At 44.4% G+C, this 18,835-nt stretch overlaps 1 protein-coding gene across 1 annotated transcript in view; it reads left to right on the forward strand.

Moving 5' to 3' along the window:
- The window catches only part of LOC141107558 (HAUS augmin-like complex subunit 3), a 38,342-nt gene that overhangs the window by 14,995 nt on the left and 4,512 nt on the right, over positions 1-18,835 (forward strand). Inside the window, exons 3-4 of the mRNA XM_073598387.1 lie at positions 1,269-1,696; positions 12,069-12,285. Of these exons, the coding sequence (XP_073454488.1) occupies positions 1,269-1,696; positions 12,069-12,285 (645 nt within the window). The remainder of the gene's footprint in view (positions 1-1,268; positions 1,697-12,068; positions 12,286-18,835) is intronic.

Consider the following 18,835-nt stretch of genomic DNA (forward strand, 5'->3'; position numbering starts at 1 on the left):
AATAAAGTGTTTATGATAATGTCTCAGAGGCGCCCCTATTCCTTGTCTTTTTTTAGCTATTGGAACTCGCTTTTGGTTTCTTGGTGACTGCCCTGACTGAGACTGCGGTTTTATATTACCAGTGTACACATCTGTACACCCACATTCCTGGACTATTAGGTACTATATTGTAAGGTATCTGCATATTGCGCCTTGTTACTTGTTTAGTTAATTCACAATTTGCAGCACTGCTCACGCATGCGCAGTGTGTGCCCTGCTGTGAAGCCACAGCTGGGTGCCCAGTTACAAAGCCAGTGCTGCGGAGAGGAGCGAGGCTTCGGGTGCCTGCATTGCTGGACCATGGGACAGATGAGTGTCTGTTTATTACATCAGCGGCTACATATTTTGTAGCTCCTGACTTTTTAAAGCGGAGTTCCACCCATTTAAATGTTTTTGGCGGCTAGGGAAAGAATGCCTATTCTCTCAGGTGTTATTTCCTGGAAGACGACTTGAGGTGGAGCCCTTTGTCACCTAGAGGTGACAATGGCTCCACCTTGTAGTGCCTCAGAAAAGTGTTCTGGCTTGCCCACGTCGCTGCTCTGCAGACTTGGTCGACTGACGCTCCAGCCCTTTCTGCCCAAGAGGCCACCAGAGAACTTGTAGAGTATGTCTTTAGGTTAGTGGGAACTGTTTTAGCTGCCTGCTCAGGCTGCAGTAACGGTCTGCCTAATCCATCTGGTTATGGTTGTTTTTGAGGCTTGATCACCTCTTTTCTGGCCGCTAAAACTAATTAACAGATGATTAGACTTTCTAAACTCCTTCATGCTGTCTAAATAAAACTAACAAACACCGTCTAACAAATGAAAAGATTATTTCCTTCTTAGTTACACTTGATGGTAAGGGTGTTTCTGGGAAGTCTTCCAGGATGGCAGGCCTACTTCCCACCCGCCTTTGTTTGTTGGTGTTGTATAAAACTCTCAAGGGTTTTTTCTCTCGTGCACTGGTGTGGGTCAATACTTTTTCACAACTGAGGAGCACAGAGAGCAATGGGGGTTTTCTCTCGGGTGTGCCATTCTGGAAGACTTCCCAGAAACACCATTACTGGTAGGATTAACTGATCATTTTTTGGACTCACTGCTGGCTTCTTGTCTAGTCATCCCATAACCATATATAAAGGTTAACAATCCCATATTCTGTGTAGGTGTTGGGACATCTACACATATTTTTGAATGTTGTGCATACGTCCTTCACTTATAGTAACATGCTTCCATTAATTGCCCCTTTGTCAGGTTTGGGATCCTCTGCGTTTGCCTTTGCTGGAGAGAGACGTTCAGACACTAGAGGCAGAGATTGAAGGTTTACAGACACAAAGACTAGCTCAACTGGTCTGTGAGGCTTCAATGGGGCTATGCCTACCTGCCCACCACGGATTGGTTCAAACAGAGAAACAGAGACTGGCACGGATAGGCCAATTCCAAGCTCCAGTGGCGGAGGCCATACTATCTCAGTTGTCTCGTCTACAGCTGGTAGAATTGGGCCTACAGGTTGAGATGAGGGCACATCGTCAAACTGAGAGAGATCTTCGAATGTTCAAGACTAAGATGGGCAAACTATCTGGTGAGCTTGGGAGGAGAATACTTGGACCAAGAGAATTGCGGGCCTTCCCTCAGTGGCTGCCACCGATACGAGTTGATAGTAAAGACCATACAGCAGTCAGGTGAGGCTGTAGGGAAAGCATTCTATACATGATATGCATTGAACAATGGAAGCTTTTATCAGCTTTTTCCTGTTGAAAACCAGGCAAACCACTAAATTCATAGTTCAAATGCATACAGTGCATGCGCAGTGTGTTTTCATATTGTTTTTTTCAGTTTAGCCCTGATAAAATATGCAAAATATTTTACTTTCAAACGCTTTTCTTATTTTAACTAGGTATTAGTGTGGTTATATTCCCCTCTGTCAGTTTGCCTTACCTTGGGCTCACATCTTGTGGTATAATGGCTGAATCATTCTCCTGTGTTCATGTATTCATTCACCTAGCTTGTCTATATTCTCTAATGGGAAAGGTAAGTTCCTGTTCTGGGTCATTCAGTGTCCAAGCCATGCCTCACCATTTCTGTGTTGCACCATAAATGTGGGATGTGATGAAAATCCATCTCTTCCAGCATTATGATCTTCTAACAGATAGAATAGATGAAACGGAGCATTCGTAGATACTGTGTAGTTCTCACTTGTACCAGTGCTAGACTGAGAAATCCAAGGATTTGTGTGTTTTCTCCACAGGAAATGTCACGTTTTTAGACTAGACAGAGGTCATGCATTAACTTGTGCATGCCCCTTTTATTTCACAGTGATCCTTACAATGCAAGCCTCCCCTGCACAGTTCTACCTTGGCATGGAAGAGGCATTGATCAACTTGGGGTGTCCTCTCTTGGATCTCCCGCCGGCCACCGCTGCCATCCCCACAGTGGGCAGGGCCAGGAGGTGCTGCAGATTCAGAAGGAGGGCAGGAGCTGGCTAACTTACCATGTTAAGTGGGTGATTTACCAGCTTGTTAATTTTAAGTCTCCCACTCTCTGTGCAGATAGACCTGCAGTACCTCCCACCCCCACCCACTGTGAGGATGACGGCAGCAGCCAGCGGGAGACCCAAGAGGTCACAGCTGCTAACTGGCAGTCCCACTCCTGACAGGACTGTCTAGACCATGGCTCCATTTAGTGATCCCTGCAAGGTACCAGGAGCCTCTCATGCGTCCCCCCCCCCCCCCCCCCCCCACTGACCATGGCCCCTCAGGCAGTGCTCAAATGCTGAATGGTCAGACTGCCCCTGGCTACACGTCTCATGTTTGAATGCAAACAAACTTCTGTTGCAGGAATGTGAAGATCTACTCTCCTATAAGCTGTGCGTACAGGGCAACAAATTACCCAATTAAACTACATGATCAATACACACCTTGTGCAGATAAAAAAACACAAGGTGCAGGTATGAAGGTTTATAATGCATTTTAAAAGAAAAATTGAATGAGGACCTATGGAGACACCCCTTGCTAACATCTCCTTTATATTGGTTTCCTGGTGGTTATGTTGATCCAATGGCTTCAGTATAGGAGTCGGTGACCCTAAACAAGAGGTGGTCTGACTTTGCTCCTGATTTTCCCAATCTGCATGATTGTTCCAGATTGGTGTCCCAAAAGGGAGCAAGACAACTGGCAATGTGAAATTGCACGTTTCTCTAGAAAGTAATCTCTAGGCAGACCGCTAAATACACAGATGCAATACCTATAGTATATGGGAGCAGTGATGAGCTAAGGTTCGGACCAAACTCACAGGAAGCTGTCACGTGATAGCAGGTGGCTGGCCTAATCAACTGTACAATGTCACTGACCAAATATGACCATATTGGGTCAATGTCACCAGCATCCCTGCCCCTTTGTTGAATGCAACTGCAGAGCATCAAATTCCCTTTCCACAGTTGATTGGGCCTGGTTCGTAGCTGATTGCACCAGTGGCTTACTACCACATGACTGCTTCCGGCAGGTTTGGCTCCAACCATGGCTCATCACTATATGGGAACTGTATTACCTGCCAAAAGTTTATACATGTCTATCCAGTCCTGGCATTTATACAGTTATGCCATGGAGCAGTCTTGTCTAATAGGGCACAATAACTAATTAAATTTTTTTCTGCTGTAGTTAGTTGGAATTTTTCCTGAAAAAGGGAAGTTCCACTTTTTTGCATTCCCCTGCCCCCCTCTTCACTGCCACATTTGGCACATTTTTTTTGGGGGGGGGGGTGAGGTACCTGGTTTTTGACAAGTACCCGCTCCCACTTCTGGTCCAATCTCTGCAACAATTTGTGTGACGGTTTGCCCGCTCCCCCCCCCCCCCCCCCCCTCAGCCTTCTGGGATACATCACAGGTCCCAGAAGACTGCAGGACCATTAGCAAAGTGCAGCGTGGCTCGCGCAGTAGGAAACCGGCCCAGAAGATGCCAGGACCTGCACCTGAAGCCAATTGAAGAATCAACTTGAGTGAGGACATCGCTGGATCCCTGGATAGGTAAGTGTCTCTGTATAAAGTCAGCAGCTACAGTATTTTTTAATATTTTATTTTTTCTAGAATTGGGGGAGACTGAAGTTCCTCTTGCAGGCTTGGTTCACATTGGTGCAATGCGGGAATCCTGCCAATCCACTGCGTGTTCCCGCATCGCACCTGACTTGCAGGCAGTTCACACTGCCCTATGCGAACCACTGGGAGTGTCGATACAAAGTTAATGACGCCCCCAGATTGGTTCACATATCGCAGTGCGAACTGTCAAATTGGACTGGAATCAGATCGCATGGGTGTGAACACCTATGTGATCTGATTCTGCTGCGGACCACAAAAGTCCTGCACGACTTTGGTCCGAATGTGATGCAAATTCAGCCATACAATCTGTATGTCTGAATTTGCATAGCACAGACAGCACTGCGGTGCGAATCACATGCAATGTCGCACAGCAGTGTGAACCCAGCCTTAGTAACCGGTCTTGTCCCTCCCCCAGTCTGTAACTAGACAGTGAAAGGAGACTCTGAATACCAATTTCATCCTTCTGTTGTCCTATTAGCATGTTCTCTGTTAGCTCATGAGCACTGCTGCTTGTGCTGCTTCTCCTAGCCTGGGTTCTGCTGCACAGGCACCACAAGAGGTCGGTACCAGGTCAGATTCGGATGCCTATACTGCTTGATTTCAAAACAAGTGCATTCATAATTTATTTTTTTATTTTTTATTTTTTTTTATCTTGTTTTTTAAATTGGACCTTCATCTCCATTTTCTTCAAGGAATATTACTCCCCCAGCCCTTCCCCTTTCAGAAAGTAAAATTATAATAATATTTTAAATTTTTCTTGGGAAGAACAACCCTGCACTTCTGCCTTTCTTGCCTAGACAACAATGACTTCTCCAGCTGCTCAAAGCCTTCTGGGAAACTCGTGTCACACGTCCCATGAGGTTTCAGGGGAGGGGAGGGTCTCGAGCACACTTCATGCACTGCAGGGGTCATCAGGGGGCTGCCTGGAAGAACCCGGGAGAGGCAGCTGCAGCAAAAAAGCTGGCAGAGTTGGACCTGGCATGCAGTGGCCTTTGGTGGATTTCAGCAAGGCAACCCTGGATTCGCTGGACGTGGAACCCTAGAAACTAGGTAAGAGGGGACAGGAAAAAAATCAGTGGGGGTGAAGTTCCTTTCATGGTCCTGCAATATTCCACTCTGCCAACTCTGAATGTGACCTAGTCTACTCTGCATGCTGGTCTCTTGACCAGTCTTGTTGCTGGTGTTCTCGTAAACGTCTTGACCAGTACCCATGTCATCCAGATGCGATACAGCTCCATGAAGAAAGAAGGACTGGGATGCCAGCTGTTGAGGAACAAGCTTGTGTTGGAGACTGTGCTGGACTGACTGGATTGGTCACTGGTCCTGGGTGGGCATGTGTCTGGCGATTATGCCCAGTGATGGATGGGGACGATGGGCTCTCTTGGGAATTGGGCTGCTGCCTTTTTGTGCAACCTTGCGGTTGTTTCAGCTTATATACTTAGATAAAAAAGGAGCGCCCAGTGTCCAGAGAAATGCAACTTCTAAAGTATGGTCCATGGACCTTTATTAAAAAGTAGCAACATGTACATCAAGCCCTTAAACATCTATGAACCATACTTTAGAAGTTGCATTTCTGTTGACACATGGCCCTCCTTTTCTTTTTACCCAAGAATACAAGCTGTTGAGGAATGGCAGATTAAGGTGAGTAGTACTGGGTGTTGGTACATCTGTTTTTAAAAAGGAGCTACAGATTATGCACTGGGGGAGTCAGTATTGCTTTTGATTTTGTGTTTTTTTTTTTTTTTTTTTTTTTTTTTTTTTTGCCAAGGTTCTACTTTAAAGTCTTGTTTTGCTTTTTCTCATGTGTAAGTTTACCACTTTAGCACAGGTTATTGAAGTTTTTGGAGCTGTGTTTATACTTTTAATTGTTTTGTGTCTCAACAGTTTACATTCTTGTTCACCTTACATTGTTTTGATTTTTTTTTTCTGAATTTCCTATTATGCTGAGAAGCATTTTCCTCTGGCTCCACGCTGCCCGGCCTTTACCCCCTGAGAATGGCCCCGCAGACTGCACATTAAGATGTGTGATGTTGGCTTCCAATTGTTCTGCTAATGGCTATTTCAGTGCACTTTTGGTTCCTCTTTGTTCCTTTGTGGTCAGGTTTGACTCTAGAAAGCTCGGAAGTGTTTCCGTATTACTGCTTTGTTTTGCCGTCGTTTTTATGGAAGGTAAATTGTTCTGGCGAAAAAAAGCTGGACCTGAGAATTGGTTCCTCTTGCCTCTTGCCTGGGTGAGGAATAGGAATATGCTTCTGTAGTAAAGGAAGTGCAAAGAACGATTATGGATTTTCATCAAGAACTATATGTTGCTTTAACACTGAAGTTTAAAGTGATTGTGAACGATCACCTTGTAAAACACTATATATATATATATATATATATATATATATATATATATATATATATATATATATATATATATATATATATATATATATATATATATATATATATATATATATATATATATATATAATCTCTATCTATCTCTCGCATACCCTTCATTCTTTGCAGCATAAGAGCTTGGGGGAGGAGAAGCAGCATCACACTGAGCTTTCCAGTGAATGGCTGTGCAGTGGGGGCATGTCGGGACAAGTCTGATCATTTGAGAAGGGCATACAGCGTTCCCAGCATGGCTAGAGAACTGACCACGATGTGCTCTTGTGCCAAGTGTGGTCAGTGGGTTTTTTTTTGTTTGTTTGTTTTTTTTTGCAGTGGTAAACCACTGCCCTTAAAAAAAACAAAAAAAAAAAACAAAACACCTGCAAGGCAAAGTTATACACCCTGTTCCAAATTATGCAAATTCTATTTCAGTGTCACAAAGATTAAATATTTTTTTTTTCAGTTTAACTCATGGATGGCATTGTGGGCTCTTTTGATCACTGAAAACAATCTCGGACACCTGTGATAATTAGATTGCCAGGTGAGCCCAATTTTAAGGAAAAACTACTAAGGCCCCTTTCACATTTATACGACTTGTCCCACAATTTTGTATTGCAAAATTGTATGACAAGTCATTCTCCATGATTTTCAATGACTACCATTCATACTGGCACGACTTTAAGTCGTGCCGACTTGAAAGTAGTCCCTGCACTACTTTTGGTCCAACTTCCATGCGAGTTGTACTCCATAGACCTCAATGTTAAACCCTCAAGTAGCATACAAATCGTACCTGAATAATATAGACATGATTTCAGTATGACTTTGTAAGCACAAGCCTCACACCATGTACAGTACCTGACCGCGAGATTGTGTTTCTCGGCGACAGGGTACTGTGCATGTCGCGCTGATCGGGAAAGGAAAACTTTCTTTTTTCCTTTCGCGATGAGCGACAGGCAGTGCTGACAGCTGTCTGGTATGAATCATGAGGGGGACTGCCGCGCCAAGTTTTAAATGAAAAAAACGGCGTGGGTCCCCCCCAGGGGCATACCAGGCCCTTAGGTCTGGTATGGATTGTAAGGGGAACCCCCCTACGCTGAAAAATCAGCGTGGGGGTCCCCCCAAAACCCATACCAGACCCTTATCCGAGCACACAGCCCGGCCGGTTAGGAATGGGGGTGGGGACGAGCGAGCGCCCCCCCTCCTGGACCGTACCAGGCCGCATGCCCTCAACATGGGTGGGTGGGTGCTTTGGGGCAGGGGGGCGCCCTGCAGCCCCCCCACCCCAAAGCACCTTGTCCCCATGTTGATGAGGACAAGGGCCTCTTCCCGACAACCCTGGCCGTTGGTTGTCGGTGTCTGCGGGCGGGGGGCTTATCGGAATCTGGGAGCCCCCTTTAATAAGGGGGCCCCCAGATCCCGGCCCCCTACCCTTTGTGAATGAGTATGGAGTACATTGTACCCCTACCCATTCACCTAGGGAAAAAAGTGTCAATGAAAAAACAGTACACAGGTTTTTAAAGTAATTTATTAGGCTGCTCCGGGGTCTTCTTCTGACTTTGGGGGTCTCTCCGGCGTCTCCTCCCGGTGTCCTGATCTTCTGCCGGCTCCTCCGCTATCTTCTGCCGCTCTTTTGCTAGCGGTGGCCCGGACTTCTGCCTTCTTGTCTTCTTCCCTCTTCTCTTCTTCCGATGTTGACACGACGCTCTCTCCCGCTAGAATGCTGTGTGCGAGCCACGCGATCACTTATATAGGCGTTGACCCCGCTTCCTTATGAGGTCACAGTCCCGGGGCATGCTGGGACTGTGCCGTCATAAGGGGGCATGGTCAACATCACCCGATGACCACGCCCTCTTATGACGACACAGTCCCAGCATGCCCCGGGACTGTGACCTCATAAGGGGATGGGGTCACCACCTATATAAGTGATCGCGCGGCTCGCACACAGCATTCCAGCGGGAGAGAGTGTCGTGTCAACATCGGGAGAAGAGGGGACAAGACCGCGCAGAAGACCGGGCCCTGCTAGCAAAAGAGCGGGAGAAGATAGCAGAGGGGCCCGGCAGAAGAACTGGACACCGGGAGAAGCGGAGAAGTCGGAAGAAGACCCCCGAAGTCGGAAAAAGACCCCCGGAGCTGCCTAATAAATTACTTTTAAAACCTGTGTATTGTATTTTTTTATTGACACTTTTTTTCCCTAGGTGAATGGGTAGGGGTACCATGTACCCCATACTCTTTCACATAGGGTAGGGGGCCGGGATCTGGGGGCCCCCTTATTAAAGGGGGCTCCCGGATTCCGATAAGACCTCCGCCCCCAGACCCCGACAACCAACGGCCAGGGTTGTCGGGAAGAGGCCCTTGTCCTCATCAACACGGGGACAAGGTGCTTTAGGGTGGCCCCAAAGCACCCCCCCATGTTGAGAGCATGCGGCCTGGTACGGTTCAGGAGGGGGGGGGGCTCGCTCGTCCCCACCCCCTTTCCTGACCGGCCGGGCTGTGTGCTCGGATAAGGGTCTGGTATGGATTTTGGGGGGACCCAACGCCGACTTTTCGGCGTAGGGGGGGTTCCCCTTAAAATGCATACCAGACCTAAGGGCCTGGTATGCCCCTGGGGGGGGGGGAACCCACGCCTGTTTTTTTATTTAAAATTTGGCGCAGAGTTCCCCCCCATGATTCATACCAACTACTGTATGTTTTCATTTGTTAATGCCAAAGTTGTGGCAAAGTCATACAAAGTAGTACTGCTCCCAAATCACGGTAAAATCGCGGCAAAATAGGTTGTATAAGTGTGAAAGGGGCCTAAAGGAGTGTGTTCCACATTATTAAGCAGAGCACCATTTTCAAGCAATATGGGGAAGAAAAAGGATCTCTCTGCTGCCGAAAAGAGTGAAATAGTTCAGTGCCTTGGACGAGGTACGAAAACTTAAGCGTGATTATCGCACTACTAAGAGATTTGTGGCTGATTCAGAGTTTGGCGGGTTTCATGCAGATAAAGGTACATTGAGGAAGATTTTTGCCAGATCCATACATCAGATCAAGAGAGCAGCTGCTAAAACACAATTACATAGCAGCAAACAGATATTTGAAGCTGCTGGTGCCTCTGGAGTCCCACAGACCTCAAGGTGTAGAGTCCTCCAGAGTCTTGCAACTGTGCATAAACCTTCCATTCAGCCACCACTAACCACTGCTCACAAGCAGAAACGGCTGCATTGGGCAGAAAAATACATGAAGACTAATATTCAAACAGTCCCGTTCACTGAGTACCGTGCAACCCTGTATGGTCCAGATAGATGGAGTAGTGGATGGTTGGTGGACAGCTACCCTGTTCCAACAAGGCTGCGACATCAGCAAGGCGGTGGTGGAGTCATGTTTTTTGCCGGAATCATGGGAAGAGAGCTGGTTGGCCCCTTTAGGGACCCCGAAGGTGTCAAGATGACCTCTGCAAAGTATGTGGAGTTCCTGACTGACCACTTCCTTCACTGGTAAAGAAGGAAGAACTATGCTTTCTGTAATAAAATCCTCTTTATGCATGACAATGCACCATCTCATGCTGCAAAGAATACCTCTGCATTGATGGCTGCTATGGGGATAAAAGGAGAGAAAGTCATGGTGTGGCCTCCATCTTCCCCTGACCTCAATCCTATTGAGAACCTTTGGAGCATCCTCAAGAAAAAGATCTATGAGGGTGGGAGGCAGTTTACATTCAAACAGCAGCTCTGGGAGGCTATTCTGACATCTTGCAAACAAATTCAAGCAAAAACTCACAAGTTCAATGGATGCAAGACTTGTGAAGCTGCTATCAAATAAGGGGTTTTATGTTGAAATGTAACGTGACCTATTAAAATGTTGTTCTAAGTTAGATTGAAATACCGTATTTATCGGCGTATAACACGCACCCTAAGTTTAGGGGGGAAGTTTGATGGAAAAAAAAAACTTACATTTAAATGCCCATCAATGCAGCCTTGTCAGTGTCCATCTGCAGCCTTGTCAGTGTCCATCATTGCATCCTTGTCAGTGTCAATTGCAGCCTTGCCCCTGTGTCATTTGCAGACAGTCTGTACACTGTCGGTACCTTGCCATTTAAAAATGGCGCTGCCGAGATACAGAGCCGGATGTCCTGTATATCTCGGCGGCCGCTCTCGGCTGTTCTCGGCGGCTCACGCGGGACTGCGAGAGCCGCCGAAAGCAGCCGAGAGGCTCACAATCGGCGGGGGGTCGGCGTATAACAAGCACCCATGATTTTCCCCTGATTTTATGGGGGAAAAAATGCGTGTTATACGGCGATAAATACGGTAGCTTTTGATTTCAGTAAATATGCTGCAAACACAACAAATGACAATTTTCAGTTCTTTACAACCTATAAAGTGTTTTGAAACTTACTGTGCGTAATAATTTGGAACAGTGCATGGTACGTTTTTTATTTAGAAAAAAAAAACTGTTATTAGGAGGTTTGTTCAATAAAATTTGAATTGCACTCTTAATAGTTGATAACATGAGAATTGTGCTGACTGTTTACATCAATTATTTAGGTAAATGAGAAAAATATCATTGGCATAATAATTTGGAACAGGGTGTAATGTGCTAGTGTGCATTGCACTAGATCCATTCATTCGGGATGTACGGGCACAGAGATACTGACAGATCTGCTGGAGACCTGCATGGCACCAGCAATCTGCTGATTGCTGGTGCTATGCTTTACAGGCTTTTTTTTTTTTTTTTTTTCCCATGCAAGAAATGTGCATTTATTTTCTAAAAGGTGGACTTTATTTTTTATAAACTGTACCTGTTCGGACTTTCATACAAATTTTATTTATTTATTTTTTAATCAAATCCTTTTTACTTTATATAGAAACAACATTAAAACAATTCAGTCAAAAAGAACAAAATCACACCAAACCCAAGAAAACAACAAAACCAAAAAAATCTCCACAGACCCCCCCCCCCCCCCCCTTCAACCAATCCCACCACCCCCCATTCGGAGTATATATGACACAGAAAAAGTAAAAAAAAACATACAAATTCAACTGAAGAACTTGTTTGTAACCTGGGGACTGCCTGTAGTTCCTAGATCAACAATGTTTTAACTTGCCCCAGTAGTCTAGGTAAAGCCAAAATGGTTTCATGGTGTTTTCTTTGATGGAGTGGGGAAGAGTTGGTGGGACTTCTGTATTTTTGTCTCTGCTAGTTGGATGCACTCTCCCCATTTTGTCCTTGCGACCATTGTCATTTGGGTCAAAAAATCCAATATTTTGAGTTTTCACCAGATCAGATGACCACGGGAAATCTTCCAATGGGAAAAACTTTTTCTGTTGACATCTGAGAGGTTTCCCCTCACGCTGGGCATTTCATATCACTTTCTGTTGAGTCAAAAGGACAAGAGAAGTTCCCAATAGGACAAAGATGGCAAAATATTAAACAGGGGCTACCATTCCCCAACACAAACCCGTTAAAATGGCGTTTTTATATAATTTTTTTTTTCAGTATCTCCTGATGTGTCCTCATCTTTCTCTGACCCTTTTTTTTTTTTTTTTTTTTTTATTTCTCTTCTCTCCTTCACTCATTGATATTGTCTCACTGACTCTCTTCAGGCTCTCAATGATGCTAGAGAACCCATCAAGGCAGAAAGAGCTTTTTCCAAAGTATGAAGCACTCCAGCGCCAAGCTGGTGCTATTCTCCAGGAGCTGACGACCCTGAGTAGCATCCATCATGGTCCTCTTCCGCAGACATCCAGCTTGGAACAGGACTGCGAGGAGCTTCATCAGTGCTTGTGCTGCGGTACACGGAACTTGCAACTGCGAGATCCAGTAAGTATACCTAACAAAAACACCACTTCATCTGTGTTGAGAGGCAATATAGCATGTGAAACTCCGCTACATTTCTTTTAAAGTAGATCAAAACCCTAAATGGACAACCTTGAACCTTATATTTTTAGCTGGACCCTGCAGTGTGTATTCCATAAGGCTAATGCATTTTCCTCTAAGTCTTCTTATATCCATGTGGTCTATAAGTGTGCAGGGGGGCTTGCTTTCCTTTATATTTTTGCCCTCTGGGTCCATTCGTTTGCTAAATCAGTGTATCATATACAACTTCCAGTTTTTTTATTTAATTCTATTTTTGACATGGCCAGTTGCAATCTTCCCCAGTGGTGCATATGGCGGGTGATTGTGCAGAAGCACAACTGGGAGACAGTTGTCATTCCATAACGGAAGTGCCAGAAGGACATTCATTGCAAGATCATTACATATTATTTTAACAACTTGAGGACCAGAATGTTACACCCACTTCTCCAAGCTATATTTCAGTTGTCAGCACTGTTATAATTTGACTGACAATTACTGTCATGCAACACTGCACCTGAATTTTTTTTTTTTCTTTTATAGATTGAGCTTTGCTTTGAGTCTTGATAACCACACTGGGTTTTATTTCTTAATATATGAAGGAGAAAAGACCAAAAATATCCATATTTTATGATATACTACATACCGTAGCAAATAAAAATGCCAGGACAGTAGGAAAACACCCGAAATGGCCCCTTTTTGGAGCGTAGACACCCGAAGGGGCTCTTTTTGCCCCAGGTGTTTTTTTTTTTTTTTTTTTTTTTTTTTTTTTTAGTAATGAAAAAACATGCCGGTCTTGAGAGGGTTAAAACATGAAGCTTGGTAATGGTGCACTAGATACAATAAATGTATGTCCTACATAGAGGGATCAGTATGTGAGAGGAAAGTGAAAGCAGGCTGCTGACCGAAGCCATTGTTTTACGTGCAATACTGTGATTGGTCACAGCAATCATGTGGTACAGAGCCGCTCTAATTGGCTCCTTACCCTCTGCACTGCCCAGTCTGATTGCAGTACTGGGCTTGTGCATTCTACAGGGCACATATGAGCAGCACAGAAAAAAATGTTTTATATCTTGTTCTGGTCATTCCAGGTGAGTGAGGGTAAAGTCAGAAAAACAATTGACAGTGGTTCTGATAAGCCATTTTACTGAAAACAAAATATTATTTGTTGTACTATACAGGTTGATGACCAGAATGCATATGCTGCAAAAAAAAAATTACAAAAACTGCCACCGCATTCCTTCGCCATTGCCCCAACAAGGCCTTTACATTTTGGCACATCTTCACTTAAGAATAGTGTATGTTGTTGGGCAAGGCTTATATGAATGTGATGAGTTACCAAGGTCATTGCTATGGTAAAATAGAACAGGCAGCCATCAAAGATGAGGGTTGATATACACACCATGAGAAGACTGTTATAACATGTTTGCAGCACCTACAGCAATAAATTATTATAAATGTGGATTTACACTCACCAGCCACTTTATTAGGTACAACATGCTAGTACAGGGTTGGTCCCCCTTTTGCCTTCAGAACAGTCCTAATTTTTTGTGGCATAGATTCAACACGGTGTTCAACAAGATTCCTCAGATTTTGGTCCATAGTGACATGATGGCATCACACAGTAGCTTCACATCCATGATGCGAATTTCAGATTCCACCATATCCCAAAGGTGCTCTATTGGATTGAGATGTGGTGACTGTGGAGGCCATTGGAGTACAGTGACCTCAGTGTCCAGTGGTGAGATGATTTGATCTTTATGACATGGTGCATTATCCTGCTGGAAGGAGCCATCAGAAGATGGGTACACTGTAGTCATAAAGGGATGGACATGGTCAGCAACAATACTCAGGTAGGTCGTGGCGTTTAAATGATGCTCAGTTGGTACTAAGGGGCCCAAAGTGTGCCAAGAAAATATCCCCCACACCATTACATCACCACCAGCCTGAACCATTGATAGAAGGCAGGATGGATCCATACTTTCATGTTTATGCCAAATTCTGACCCTAACATCCGAATGTCATGGCTGAAATTGAGACGTCAGACCAGGCAACATTTTTCCAATCTTTTATTGTCCAATTTTGGTGAGCCTGTGCGAAGCCTCAGCTTCCTGTTCTTAGCTGACAGGAGTGCCACCTAGTGTGGTCGTCTGCATTGTTAATTTTGACGACTAAAACCGACTAAAACATTTTAGTCAACTAACTTAATACCATTTTAGTTGACTAAAATACGACTAAAACTAAAATGGCATTTTAGTCAAAAGACTAAGACTAAAACTAAACTGAAATTTGACGTCAAAATTAACACTGGTCTGTAGTGCATGTTCATACCTCAATAACATAAATAATAACATATTTAATTTCCAACAGTATAAGTTTGGAAATTGTAGAGAAATGCTTAAGAGCCCTTGCACACTGGGGCGGTTTGCAGGCGCTATTGCGCTAATAATAGCGCCTGCAAACCGCCCCGAAAGTGCCGCTGCTGTCATCCCAGTGTGAAAGCCCCGAGGGCTTGCACACTGGAGCGATGCGCTGGCAGGATGGTAAAAAAAGTCCTGCCAGCAGCATCTTCGGAGCGGTGAAGGAGCAGTGTGTATACCGCTCCTTTACCGCTCCTGCCCATTGAAATCAATGGGACGGCGCGGCTATACCGCCGGCAATGCGCCTCTGCAGAGGCGCTTTGCGGTGGTATTTAACCCTTTCTCGGCCGCTAGCGGGGGGTAAAACTGCCCCGCTAGCGGCCGCATACCGACGGTAAAACGCCGCTAATAATAGCGGCGTTTTACCGCCGACGCCGCCCCCCGCCCCAGTGTGCAAGGGCTCTAAATAATGCATTACAATTTAACTACACCCATTAGATTTTAGATAAATAAAATGAGTTTTAGTCGACTAAAATGTACTGGAGATTTTAGTCGACTAAATAAGACTAAAACAATTGCAGAAAACTAAAATGCCATTTTAGTCCTAAGACTAAAACTAAATCGAGATTTGCTGCCAAAATTAACACTGGTCGTCTGCTGCTGTAGCCAATCTGCTTCAAGGTTCGATGTGTTGTGGGTTCAGAGATGGTATTCTGCATACCTTGGTTGTAACAACTGGTTATGAGTTAATGTTGCTTTTCTATCATCTGGAACCAGTCTGCCCATTTTCCTCTGACCTCTAACATCAACAAGGCATTTTCCCCCACCCAACTTCCACTCACTGGATATTTTCTCTTTTTTTTTTGACCATTCTCTGTAAACCTGAGAGATGGTTATGTGTGAAAATCCCAGTAGATCAGCAGATTTTGAAATACTCAGAACAGCCCGTCTGGCACCAACAACCATGTCACGTTCAAAGTCATTTAAATTCTTTCTTCCCCATTCTGATGCTCGGTTTGTACTTCAGCAAGTTATCTTCTCCATGTCTGGATGCCTAAATGCATTGAGTTACTACCATGTGATTGGCTGATAGGGATAAGCCGAACACCCCCCGCTTGGTTCGCACCAGAACTTGCGAACACCGTTAAAGTCTATGGGACACGAACATGAAAAATTAAAAGTGCTCATTTTTAAAGGCTTAAATGCAAGTTCTTGCCATAAAAAGTGTTTGGAGACCTGGGTCCTGCCCCAGGGGACATGGATCAATGCAAACAAAAGTTTTAAAAACTGCCGTTTTTTCACAAGCGGTGATTTTAAAATTGCTTAAAGTGAAATTATAAAAATGAAATATTCCTTTAAATATCGTGCCCGGGGGTTCCCTTAGTCTGCCTGTAAAGTAGCGCATCTTTCTCGTGTTTAGAACAGTGCCACAACAAAATGACATTTCTAAAGGAAACATTTATTTTAAAACTGCTCGCAGCTATATTGTATTGTCGGATCCCGACAATATAGATAAAGAAAATTGAAAAAAATGTCCCAGTCCATTACCAGGCCCCTTGGGTCTGGTATGAATATTAAGGGGAACCCTGAGCCAAAAAAAAAATTGTGGGGGTTCCCCCCAAAATCCATACCAGACCCTTATCTGAGCATGCAACCTGGTAGGCCGCAGGAAAAGGGGGGGAGGACGAGAGGGCGCCCCCCCTCCTGAACTACCAGGCCACATGCCCTCAACATGGGGAGGGTGCTTTGGGGTCCCCCCCGAAACGCCTTGCCCCCATGTTGATGGGGACAGGGGCCTCTCCCCCCCACCCCCACAACTCTTGCCTGGGAGAGTTGTGTGGCCATACATTTGTAGGCAGGTGCAGACTTTCTCCACTGCAAGTGACGCTCTTGTAGGGGTCTGCGGGCGAGGGGCTTATCGGAATCCGCAAGCCCCCTTTAACAAGGGGACCCCCAGATCCCGCCCCCCCCATGTGAATGGGTATTGGGTACATTGTTCGACTCGAACATCGAGCTCATCCCTATTGAACAGGTGTACCTAATAAAGTGTCCAGTGAGTATATATAAACCATGTGCATATAAAGAAATGTATACATCCAGTGAAAATATATACGATCATATTGTGTATAAAGTGATGCAAAAAAGTCTCTAACAAGTTCATCCAAGTTTGCCGTAGCTGCATGACGTGAGCTTAGACTCCGCCAGGCCCAGAATTCAAAGCAGTGGCTCCTAATGTGGGTTCTCTAGGTCAGTGGTTCTCAACCCTGTCCTCAAGTACCCCCAACAGGCCATGTTTGCAGGTTTTCCTTCATCTTGCACAGGTGCTTTAAATCAGTCAATGGCTTGGTATTTTGCACCGCTATTTTATCTAAGAGAAATTCCCAAAACATGGCCTGTTGGGGGTACTTGATGACAGGGTTGAGGACCACTGCTCTAGGTGATTTTGGAATAGCTTTAGATGATACTTAATTGTACTTGTTGCTTGTTTTAAATACAATTACTACACTATGGCCCTGTTTTTCCCACTCTGTGCTTTGACGCAGCAAACTCTTATGAGAGGAAAGATGGTTCCCTCTGTCAGAGGCTGTGGCTTGGATTGTAAGGATTGAGGGAGCTACTCTGAGCAATTGGGCTGCTGTTGCTGCACGTTTTGCAGCTCATATTTCTGGTGAGTCTGAAATTCACTAGGGAGAGTTGTGTGGCCATACATTTGTAGGCAGGTGCAGTCTTTCTCCACTGCAAGTGGCGCTCTCCCGTAGAGTAGAGGCACTGCAGTTGGAGAGGTAGTCAGGAAGAACAGGGTTCCTCTATGATTTTTTTGGGGTCACTGGGAAAGCTGTCCCATTGGATGCTGCTGCCCCATGTGAATCTGGTGGCCATCTTGGGTCAGGCAGAGCCTTTTTAAAGCCCTGGCTCCCAGGTTTGGCGCACATGTGCAAGTAGGTAGAGTAGGTACAGGTACCCTGCCTAGTATGGACAGAACTAGCATCAGGGAAAGTTTCCTGACAAGGAGAGAAAGCTTAGGTCTCGCAACCTGTCTAGACCTGTTTAGGCACAAGACAGCCAGGCTGGATTTTTCTCCTCTCTACAGGCGATGTCAGTTTGGCTGCATCCTGCTCTCTACATGTGATTGGACCTGTGAGCGTATCCGGTTGGGCTACCTTCCCACCGGATTATTTGCGTACGGTCTCTGCATTATTTCAATACAGGGTCTTTCATTGCACTAGGACTGTTATTCCCACTGCGCCCCACCCACACATTAGAAGATCGGCTCTTGATTGGATATGGTGGTGGATGTAACAGCATGTTTTGCTTTCCTGCACTTGGATAAACTTTTTATAGAGACTTTTTTTTGCATCACATTATTAGTTTGATCACAAATATTTTATTTTTTATGCTATTATTTGCACATTATCACTTTATGCTTTCACTGGAGATATATATATATATATATATATATATATATATATATATATATATATATATATATATATATATATATATATATATATATATATATATATATATATATATATATATATAATATATATATAATATATTTTATATATTCTCTTTACATGCACATGGTTTATATTGATCCACGTTTATAATTTAATGCTGTAGGTGTTGCAAACATATGTTCTAATTCATACACCTCTGGTCCTTCTAGAGACATTTTACTTTACAAAAGCAAGCTAGAACAATAAAATACTGTGTATATATTAAAAAAGAAAAAAAAAAGGGGGGGGGGGGGGGGGGGGAAACTATAACATTTTAAAATTGGCATTTGTTTTTTCTGTTGGCCAAAAGGAAAAAATACAGAAACTCAGACCACGCACACCCCAAAACAGGCAAAAAAATAAACGCTTGCTGCAATTTTTAATATTGCTTTTTTTAAATTTTTGAAACCTGTTTTTTATTTTTGAAAACATAAACCAGTTATGATCACCCTGACCTTATGATCCTGAATGGATGCACACAACCTCCAACCAGGTCAGTTGAGGACAGGGAAACGGAATGGCTTATTATGTGTGTTAACAAAGCCATGCAGCTGTAATGTTTATAAACATTGATAATGTATTTTCTCTTTTGTTCATTGACGGACACAGCACTCTTAGTCTTGACCTTAGGGTTATATCGCCACCTTTAGGAGTAGG

Source organism: Aquarana catesbeiana, linkage group LG09, assembly GCF_042186555.1.
Source record: "Aquarana catesbeiana isolate 2022-GZ linkage group LG09, ASM4218655v1, whole genome shotgun sequence".
Classification (NCBI taxonomy): domain Eukaryota; kingdom Metazoa; phylum Chordata; class Amphibia; order Anura; family Ranidae; genus Aquarana; species Aquarana catesbeiana.